This window comes from Hylobates moloch, unplaced genomic scaffold (genome assembly GCF_009828535.3).
Source record: "Hylobates moloch isolate HMO894 unplaced genomic scaffold, HMol_V3 SCAFFOLD_18, whole genome shotgun sequence".
NCBI lineage: Eukaryota > Metazoa > Chordata > Mammalia > Primates > Hylobatidae > Hylobates > Hylobates moloch.
This window is the reverse complement of record NW_026652293.1, coordinates 52866126-52877770: the sequence shown is the minus strand read 5'-3', so window position 1 is coordinate 52877770 and position 11645 is coordinate 52866126. Positions and strand designations below refer to the sequence as shown.

The following is an 11645-nucleotide window of genomic DNA, read 5'->3' as shown; positions in this document are numbered from 1 at the left end:
CATTAGTCCTGGACTAAACACTGCTCTGCTACCACCAGGAAACCACAAAAGAAAGCCTGAAAGGATAAAACAGTTTTTAATACTTTTCAATAATTGTATTCCATGACAAAACTTGTGAATATTTAGAAATGCAAAAATACCAAGCACTTAACAAGCTAGAGCTCGCATGTCTAGAATCCAATCAAAAGTCACTAGATATTATAAAGGGACCAACAAAATACTACCCTTAATAAAAGTATATACAAACTCAAAAGTGATAGACTCAGAAAATATTAAAAACTGCTATAATTACATTCCATATATTCAAAAAGGCAGAGATTAAGCCTATTATATAGAAAAATATAAGAAATAAAAAAATAGAGATGAACAGTATTTGCTATGAAAAATAAAGTGCATTTTAGAATAAAAGATCAATGAACTTCATGAAGTATTTCAGGCAGAAGGAAAATGACACCATATGGAAATTTAAAGCTATATCATGGAATGAAGGGCATTAGAAAAGGAAAATGTAAGGGTAATATAAAAAATTTTAAAATATTTTTAAAGGATCATTTAGCTTCTAGCTATGATGTAGTAACAGGGAGTCTTATTCTTTCACCTGAAACAAATAAAGAAACACATAGCAAAATAATGGAAAAAATGTCTTTTCAAAAGCAGTGGACATTGGGTAGTAAAGGACAGTGAACCCTCAGAAATGGGAAACAAACAGGGTAAGCTTTATGACTACTCTGGCTTACTGACTTAAGTGAGTCCCAGTCCACAGTACAGTGAGGGGAAATCCATGCAAAGCCTGGTGGACTCCCTGAGGTGAGACGCAGTTATGAGTCTGAGTATCTGAGTAGATCAAGCTGGCTACATTTGATAGGGCAGAGTATCAGAGACAAGTGAACTGCACAGAGAGAGAAGTCCTGAGATCTAGAGATGGTCTATCTTGAGTATTAAGCAGACTACTGATCACCATGGGTGTGAGTAAATACCCTCAGGCTGAGGAAAGAACCACCCACAAAGATCAGAGGGCACTCCAAGCACAAGACACGTGAGAAATTATACCAAGACACACAATAATCAGGTTGGTCAAAATCAGTGATCAACAGAGTACTAAAACCAGCAAGAATAAAAAGACACAATAGATAAAGAAGAACAGAGATAAAAATGGCAGAAAATTTATTGTCCGAAATAATTCAAGTAAGAAGACAGGAAAACAACATGTTTAAAACACTAAGAGAAAACATGTTTATCTGGAATTCTACACTCAGTGAAAACACCTTTCAAAAACAAATGTAAAATACAGACTTCATCAGACACAAAAGCTGAAATTTATCACCAGATTTGCACTCCAAGAAATATTGAAGAATGTACTTCAGTCACAATGAAAATACCAGAAAAAAAAATACAGGTCTAAACAAAAAATTGAGGAGCACCAGAAATGGTATCTTCACGGGTAGATCGGTAAGATTTTTTTCTCATTATGTAATTCACTTTAAAGAAAAATTGCCTGGGCCAGGTGCAGTGGCTCAGGCCTGTAAATCCAGCACTTTGGGAGGCTAAGGTGGGCAGATCACTTGATGTCAGGAGTTTGAGACCAGCCTGGCCAGCATGGTGAAAACCCGTCTCTATTAAAAATACAAAAACTAGCTGGGGATAGTGGCAGGTGCATGTAATCCCAGCTACTTGGGAGGCTGAGATACAAAAATCTCTTGAACCCAGGAGGTGGAGTTGTAGTGAGCAGAGATCACGCCACTGTACTCTAGTAGACTAGGTGACAAAGCAAGACTCCATCTCAAAAAAAAAAAAAAAGAAAAATTGCTTGTTTAAATAAAGTAATATGAGGTTGATGGTACATGCAACTTATATTTATAAGCAAAATAACAAAAGTAGCATACAGGCTGGGAAGGGAAATATGAAAGGTTATTATAATAAATGTGAAGTGGTATAATATTGCTGTAAGAAAATAAAAAGTTATAATATACAGAAATCTCTGGGCCCAGATGATTTCACTAAAGAAATCTACCAAACAGTTAAGGAAAAATTAATAGCAATACTATATAATTTCTCCCAGAAAACAGAAGAGGAGAAAATACTACCCATTTTATGAAGCTAATACTGTCCTGATACCAAAACCAAAGACAGTACAAAACAAGCAAAAACTGCAGACCAAAATCTTCCATGAACATACACGCAAACATCCTTAACAAAGCATTAGTGAATACAATTCAGCAATATATAAAAATTATACAACATAACCAAGGGAGTTTATTTCAGGAATGCAAAGCTGACTCAATATACCAAAATTGAGCACCACAGTAACAGACTGAAGAAGAAAAATCACAAATATATTAATTGTTGCAAAAAAATCATTTGACAAAATTCAACAGCCATTCATCGTAATAACTCTCAGAAAAGTAGGAACAGAGAGGAACATCATCAATTTGATAATGGACATCTATTAAAACACTACAGCTAACATATTTAATGATGTAAGACTGAATGCTTTCTCCTAAGGCTGGGAAGAATACAAGGATGTCTGCTCTCACCACTCTTGTTCAGCATAGTACTACAAGTTCTAGCCAGTGTAATAAGCAAATAAAAGAAAATAGAAGGCATATATTTGGAAAGGAAGAAATAACACTGTTTCAGTTTGTAGATGACATAATGATCTTTGTAGACAATCCTAAAAATCTACAGAAAAACTCCTAAAATTAATAAATTGAGTTCTATAAGATCAAGACCAACATATAAAAATTGTGATTCAATATGCTAGCAAAGGGCACTTGGAAACTGAAAATAGTACAAACCACTTATAATCAATCACAAAATAAAATACAAGTATAAATCTAACAAAATAGGTACAGAACTTGTACAGAGAAAGCCTCAAAAATGCTGATAAAAGAAATCAAGTATCTAAATAAGTGGAGTAACATATCATGTTTGTGGATTAGAAGATTCAACATAGTAAGGATGCAAATTCTCCCCAAATTGATATACAGGTTTAAGATAATTCCTACCAAAATCCTAGCAAGAATTTCTTTTCTTTTCTTTCTTTTTTTTTTTTTTTTTTTTGTAGATACAGACAAGGTTGTTTATGTGGAAAGGAACAAAAATAGTCAAAAGCAATCTTGAAAAAAAATAAACTGAGAGGCCTTACTCTACCTGATTTCAAGACTTACACAGTTATAGTAATTAAGACTATGTGATGCTGGCTGATGGATGGATATATAAATCAATGGAACAGAAGACAGAACCCAGAAACATCCACAAAGGCAAGATCTAGCTGAATTTTGACAAAGGTGCAAAAATATTTCCATGGATGATAGTTGTTTCACCAGTGCTGAGACACTGTTAATCAGCATATAAAAATTAACATATTCATTTAGAAAATGTAAATTAAGCCACAATATATTACTACCATATACTTACTGAATGGATAAAGGAGTCATAATGAGTGTTGGCAAGGATCTGGAGCAATAATACTCTCATACACTGCAGCTAGAATGTAAAATGGCACAACTGTTTTCTCAAAGAGTTGGCTATTTCTTGGAAGGTTATAAGTATGCCTAAAATATAACCCAGCCATTCTACTCCTACTTATTTACCAAAGAAAAATAACATAGGTCAATGCAGAGACTCTTAACATGAATATTCATAGCAGCTTTATCTGTAACAGTCTCACACTGGAAGCAACTTAAATATGTCAGTGGTGAATGTGTAAACAAATAGTGATACATCCACACAATCGAATATTACTGAGCAATAAAATAGATGAACTATTGATGTACACAACATGGAAAAATCTCAAGATAATTTTGTTGAATGAAAGCAGGCAGGTATTGTATGATTCTATTTATACAAATAGGGATAATGTATATTTTATCAAACTTAAACGGTTCTGAGGATCAAATAAAATTAGATTATGTATGCATGAGAACCAATATATGAAAATGTTATTATTTATAGTATTTTCATTGAAGTAATACAATTTCATTTTTCAGTGTATTCCTGGAACCAGATCATGACTCTCCTTATGGTTAATATTTATCGAGTGTTTATTATGTATTGGCTTTTGGCTATTTATTTAAATCTCAACAAAAATCCAATGGGATAAGTACTATTAGTATCATTTCACAGATGAAATTGAGACCTAAAACAGAGCAGCAATTTGAGTTAACAGAAATAGAGCTCCACTGAGAATTAGGAGACCTGAATTTCTTGTCTTGACCCGCAAGCTGTGGGAAAGTCTTTAACCCCTCTATTGCTATTATTAAATACCAGTAACAACTTCTCAGCTTACTTCACAAAGCTCTTGTGATGATCAAATGAAATAATGTGAAACCGGTTTATAAACCTAGAGTATTAATGTTATTCTGTGGGAAATTACATAAACACAAATATCTTTGGAAAGGTAATTTAAACAAAGTTGTAGAAAAGATAAAATAACACTATGCTAAGACCTTTCACGTTTTTTCATTGTCCTTTATTATATTAGTTTAGAATACTTTATTTCAAAAATTTAAATGTTTAAATACTTAAAAGGTTTCCAGATATTTACAGAATTGTGTCTGAAAAATTATGCACAGTTTGTCTATTGTTTTTCATTAATAAGATTAGCTACTGTCTACAGTGATAAGCATTTTCATAATAAATAAGTCAGGAAAGGGTTATTTCTTAATATTTTAATTATCATTATAATTTGGCAGTAAAAATCACTTTTCACAAAGATATTACACTTATATTGACAAAACACTCGATTCATTCATTTTTGTTTTTCCATTTCTCCTGGCAGCTTTGTAAGAATCCACAACTTCAATATGTCTAACTCAGTTTTGCTTAGCTCATGGTAAACATCTGGAAAACTATGAAACTTCGTGGTCACTCCTAGAGATTTTAACATTGAGTTTGTCTCTTCTGCCCAAGAATGAAGAACTAACTCATCTGCAGTACCATGACACTGAAATAATTCAGGAAGTACACCATTACTCTTCTGAAGAGCCTAAAGAAGATATAAAGACAGAAAAGTTTAAGAAATTCCATTTAAGATCATTCTTAGAAATCAGAGAGAGCAGGAAAATTCCAATTTTACCAAGGCTTCAATAACTAATGGGAAAAAAAAGAGAGAGTGCTGTCTGAGGTATACATTGGTGGCCCAGGCCTGGGGACTTAGCGGTTCCTGGCATCACTCAATTTGTAACTGTATGTCACTTACATTTATTCTATAAAGAACGTCTTAAAAATGGCCAAAGCATTTCCTAAAGAAACTGAGTGACTTGGGAAGACAGACCTCTTCATACAGTGTGGAAGGAGGGAGGAGTACAGAGCTAAGGCACAATCAAGGGGACAATTACATTTTAGTTCTCTATTCTGTATCTGCTTTATCATTTCCACTTCTGGTACTGAAGCTGTAACATTATAATTGAAGCTGCATCATATTCATAGATGAGGATATTGCTGCATAATAAGTATGTGCTATGTAACTGATTTTTGTTTTGATTATGTTCATGATGCAATAAGCAAATCCAGCTATAACCATCATGCAGTTTTAATATGTATAAAATTTACACATATGCTCCCCCACAACCACACACGTAATTATCCTTTCCTCCTTGACATTTTGCTTAACAATATTTCTTGTACAGGGGATTTCGAAAACATTAATGATCAGCTGGAATTTAATCACTATGACTCATTTGGCCATGAATTCCAGGAATGGCCAATCCATATCAACTGTGCATCAACTGTGTGTGTGTTTTACAGCTTTATTACTGATTTTGCTTTAGTTTCAACATGTATATATTTCATATTTTTTTCATTTTTTCTTAAATCTGGAACTTACCTGGTAAACAGCAGATGCTTTATTCAGAAAACTAGAAAGAGCAAATACTCCTGCCACATCTTGATGATTTCTATATGCTAAATGCATGGCCATGCATCCTCCCATAGAGAATCCTCCTAAACGCAAAAATATACTTCAAAGTAGAATACATAAAATAATAATTTAGGATATGATATATAACAATTTTCCATATTTTAAAAATATCTGGAGACCTTTAAAGAGAATGCTAAAAAGAAATTTCGTCTAAGTTTCACAGACAAAGGCCTGCAATACGTAAATAACCCTGTTCCCTCTATGTCACCACTGGTAAAGAGAGCTGTGCTCTGAGCTAGGATTAAACAAATATAGTTCACCAAGTAAAATATCTATCGTAATTCAGAATGAGTCATATTACAAGCATTACTTAAATTCTCAATATTTACTTATATTTTGTTTACTCTTACAGAAACCCTCACACTGCAACTACAATAATTTGCACCTTTTTGTCTTACTTGCTAAGCTGTGAGGTCCATGAGGAGTTATGTTTCTGGTGTCTGCTATATAATAGATGCTTAGTGAATTCTGAATTAAGAAGAATGATAAAAAAATTTGAGGAGCTAGTTAACACTTTTTGGATTACAATATTATTTTGGAAACTAATTTATGGTAGTATAATAAAAATGAAACGTGTATGCCTGTATGTAGTTTTTAAAACCAAAGTTTGAAAAAAAAATTAGTCAAACTGTTATTGTCTCTTTAATGTACCAACTCTATGCCAGTCACTGAATATATGCAGATTAAAATACACAGACCCTCCTGTTCAGGGGAACTTTGACAAGGAAACACATCCAACACAGAATATGGAGATAGGTGTATGAGGTGACGGCAGCAGAGAGAATGGTGATTCCAGGCCTGACGACAAGTCAGTGACTCAGTGTGACATTCCTAAGCTTGAGAGAAAGCTAAATGACATCTCATTATATTCCATGAGAAAATACAGAATGTTAATCATATAGCCACACACTCATAGAAATACAAAAATATACTTTGATGTAGAATTCAAATCTCCTAATTTCAAGTCTGCTGCTTTATTTCACTTAACAAAGTGTAAAGCTGAGCTCTTAAGAGACCATAAATTTGAATTTACTACAATAATGTTTTATACATGGAGGGAACTGAGGCCCAAGATTAGGTACACATTATTTTAGATATAAAGCTATTAATAGTAATTTTGGAATTCGGATCTTTTGCAACAGAGTTTAATATACTTTCTACCATCCTTTGATATTTATTAAAATAGGACTACTTTATCTGGAATAGGCAGGTAATATTATTTTGGACTCAGAACACAAATACCCGAGAGAGGATTACCAGTCTGGCAAAGTTTAGGTTTTTTTAAAAAAGGCACACTATGTAAATAATGAATAAAAATTATCTGTGATTTTCAACATACCAGCAAGAAATAATAAGGTCTTATCGTAGCAGTAGCCCACCATGGACAAGAGCCACCTGAAAGGCTCTTTCAAAATACCCCCAATAACTCCAGATGCAGATACATCTAATTAGAAGTTCATAAATGAGCTTGGTGGGGGAGAAAAAAGCACAAGCATCTTAACACTGTATGTAAAATTTGCAAACGTACATTAGATTCTCCAAAAGGTTAAAAGCCACTGGGCTACATTATCCATGAATTTGTGCATTAATAAATCTTTGACATGTCCCATTTAGATATGAACAGCTTACGTAAATACACAAAATTAGTATTTCTGGTAAACATTTATTGTAAGTACACAGAAAGAATTCTCAACTTTATTGTTTTCTGCCACAATTCTAGTTACAGATTTCTCTCTGCTTATGAAGTTTTCTCTTTAATAACATCATGAAGGTTGTAAAGCGAAGACATTTTGAAATAAAATTCTTATCGATTTAATTTATTGAATATAAATTATTTAGATTTTGAAACCCTTAAGGGTAAGAAACAGTTTTTCTTCAATAATCAAATTTTCATTGAGTGCTTATGATTAGCTGAACAAAGTGTCTCTGTGGTGCATGCATACTAATGAGTCAGTTTCAACTTTACATGCTCAGTGGTAAGTATAGTGCTTTGCACATACGGTAACTCAATAAAAATTTAACTGAATTTTTAGAAACCGTCTGTTATGGGTTTCTAATGAAAGTAGTAAAAAATTTACAAATATCTCTTAAGCTTATCAAAGAGACAACATTAAGGAAACTAGTTTTAGTCCTGCCTGTGATACTCCCAAGCTGAATGTCTTTGTGTAAATTATTTAAAATTCAGGATTTCATTTATAGTAAAACAAGATAGATGGACTAATCTCTAGATTTTCCATCAACCTTTTAAATACAAATACTTAATCAGTTATAAAAACTAAAATTGCAAGAGCTTTTAAAACGTACAGTTACTGTAAATACAGAAATCTACTTTCAGTTTAAGAATCCCTATCTCTCAGAACACAATTCTAGCTTTCCTAAAAGTTCACAGAATAGATCTTAGCAAACACTCACTTCCTTCATCTCTTCCAATCTCCCCTCTGTTCTTTACAGCCCATTTACTTACAAAGGAATTTCGGGTTGCTTAAAATCAAATGCACTGTTAATAATAAAACTACATCTCTAAAATAGGAGAGAATGTGAGAGAGGAAGAGATGGGATTTGAGCAAAGAGTGAGACACAGAGAATAAAAAAAGAGACTTACAGACCATGATGTTAGGCTGGGGGCAGTAATTACATGCGCAACTGGGCATTTAACAGTTTCTCTGTAGCAAGGCAATATTCTTTAACAGAAGGAATCATAACAAGTCATACTAGAAATTTTTCTTAGCATTGAATTCCTCAATGGAATTTATTAAATGGATCTTTATTAAACATAAAATTCAAAATCAGACATTCTACATACTGCCACTTCTGTTGCTGATTCTTTTCATAAAATTTTGGGACATAAAGATTTAACTTTCACTAGAATTTAAAGATGATGGGAGCTGGGATTTTTGTGTTTTATTCACCAATGTATCCCTCTATGCTTACAACAGTGCCTGGCACACAGAAAGTGCTTATACTTCTTAAACAAATGAACTTAATGTAACTGTAACTCAGTAACAGTATCTCTGCAAGGAGACAAATTTATCATCAGAAAATGTAGGTTTTTGGTGATTTAATCTGATATAAAAGTAAAGCTGAAAAAAACCTAGGAAATCTAGGAATGAATGATTAGTGTGCTCCAAGCCCATCATTCCTAATCTGACCTCTTAAAAATAAAGATTTTAGACCCAATCCCAGACCAACTAACAAAATCTCACTGCATATGTCTAATTTTTAAAAGCTCTTATGCCATAAATCTGATGTCTGAGAATCACAGCTGTGTGGCAAATAATTCAAAATTAAGTATAATGGGTAAAACCAAAAAGTTAAAATATGGTCACCATTTAAAGAAAAATCCACATGCGATAGATAACAAGGCTGCAGGAGCAAATTTATTATTTTTTTCTGAGAAATTCAAGAGCCTGAATTATGTGTCTGCCAAATGTAACTAATCAATATTTGAAATATGCTAGTGTGACCAAAGAACCAAATTCTATATTTTATTTAACTAAAGAGCCACATGTAGCTAGTGGCTACCATAGTTCTAGATCATCTAAGCTGTACGAATGATTGAAAAAAGCTTCAAAATTTATAAATGAAGCAAAAATAAAATTAGTATTTCACAGATAATTTTGAGGCTAAAGATCATTAAAAGATAAAATGTAAATAAAAGATTAGTAGGCAAAAACTTACATTAAAAAGAGATTTTAAAAGCATAACTATCAAGAAAATTTTACATACGAAGTGACAAAGACTTCATTTTTGTTGACCAGGGAATGTAATCACTTTATGTAGTTTCAGAGCCTTTTGATGGTAACAACTTAAAAAAAAAAGAAAGAAAACATTTACCCACACATAAAATGTCATTATGAATACACATAAATGCATCCTGCAGACATTTAACTTCATGTTCAATTCTCATAAGTTACAATGAAGAAAAATATACTCATTGAAATATTATTTTAAGATTTAATCTAAGTCCCTTTCCCATTTATGATTTTGTGAGGTAATCTGTAACTCCTCACTAGCTGTCTTTGACAATACAAGGACCTTTAGCATAGGACACTACTGTGAAAAGGGACTTTGTGTATTTTTTCCTAACAGAAGAAAATTTAACACAAAGAACTAGTTATTTGAACTGAATTTTCCACCTAAGAGTCTAAAAAATGATATAAAATCTACTGTTCAATAAGTAAATACCAAAATAGTAAATCCATTGTAGGTAATGGTTATAACGGGTATTTACGGTTGCTGGCAAAGTATTTAAAATGTCAAGAGTTAACATTTCAACATACACTTAAGATTAACAAGCTGAATAAAACATGTTAAAAAATAATAAACCTGGCTTTATGAACTCTTTATATAAAATAAAACAGAAACAATCTATAAAAAGACTATATTGGGAACATTAAGATAATCAATCCGAAAGTAAAATCCTTAAAAAAATCCACTTACAATTAAAGTGTGCTATCAACTGAAAAGAACTTTAAACATGCAATAAAGTCCACTACCATTCTAAATTTCAACAGCTCTTCCATTTAACTGGTGTACTATTATAATTATTCTTCAGATTTGGGAATATGGAAATTATGACTAATATATTTATTTGTATATCTCCTCTCATAAAAAACTTGTGGGATAAACAAAATATTTATTTTCCTATATGGAAAACTGTTAGAACAACAGTCCAGAGCCTTTAAAGTCCTACTAGTTGTTGAAGAAACATAAAATGTTTAATTAGAATATATATATGTTCAAAGAAAGTAGAAGAATGCTGTCATTCTGAAGTTTTAGCTCCCAGCTGGGCTACAGAGAAAACGTGTACAAGTTCAGAAAAAGGCAGGCTGGAAATTTTGATGCTAGACTTCATCTTGGGAATTCTATCCCTTCATTTATTTTTATTTTTAATCTTATTGCAAAATTAATATACACCCATTGTACAAAATGTTTCTTGTACAAGTTTCTTGTACGAAATTTTACAATATTTTGTACTGTACAGAATAGTTTTGACATGTTCTCTTAAATTTCATTTTAACAGTTAAACTAACTCTACATGTTCAATTTGTCTTATTTTTTCATGTAATACTAATTTGAAAGTCTTTCTACAGAATTACAAAATTTTATAATTATTTTTAATTGAACACATACTTACTGCGTGCTTTTTATGTGTGTGTACATATAGCACTTAATGGTTACATAATACTCAATTCTATTAATGGGCCATCATTCCCTTAACCATTACCGTCATGATGGACATTTAGATCATCCACGTAAATTACTCCAGTGTAGTTCCAGAAAGACTTGATTTTCTCTGCTTCAAACTTCTGATAATATGCTTATATTATCAAAATTCTGATAATATGCTTATATTATCAAAATTCTGATAAATCTGTTCATATCATTTGTCAGGTTCTATACACCCTAGATCTAAGTTAAGCCTAAATTATATCAGTATTCTCTCTTAACAACAAATTATCACCACCTAGTGGCCAATAAAGGAAGGTATTATGGGGACCCGGGTTCTAGTCCCAACTCTGTATTAGCCAGGAATCACTTTGAATTTTAGTTTCTTCACCTCTGAAATGAAAATAATTATATCCTATTTTACTTTTACATACTGCAAGGCCCAGGAGATCTAATGTATATAAAAACAACTTCAGAACTTAAAACATTACCTAAATATAAAACACTGACATGTAATGGCAATTTAAAAACTATCCAGTGCAATACAGATGCCAAT

At 32.2% G+C, this 11645-nt stretch overlaps 1 protein-coding gene across 2 annotated transcripts in view; it reads right to left on the bottom strand.

The window, feature by feature from the left end:
* Positions 1-3070: 3070 nt before the first annotated feature.
* The window catches only part of LYPLAL1 (lysophospholipase like 1), a 40273-nt gene continuing 31698 nt past the window's right edge, over positions 3071-11645 (bottom strand). For both annotated transcript variants that reach the window (XM_032136690.2, XM_058430362.1), the window contains exons 4-5: positions 5828-5943; positions 3071-4987 (exon numbers count right to left, since the gene is read on the bottom strand). In XM_032136690.2, coding sequence (XP_031992581.1) covers positions 4751-4987; positions 5828-5943 — 353 coding nt within the window. In that variant the 3' untranslated portion in view covers positions 3071-4750. The remainder of the gene's footprint in view (positions 4988-5827; positions 5944-11645) is intronic.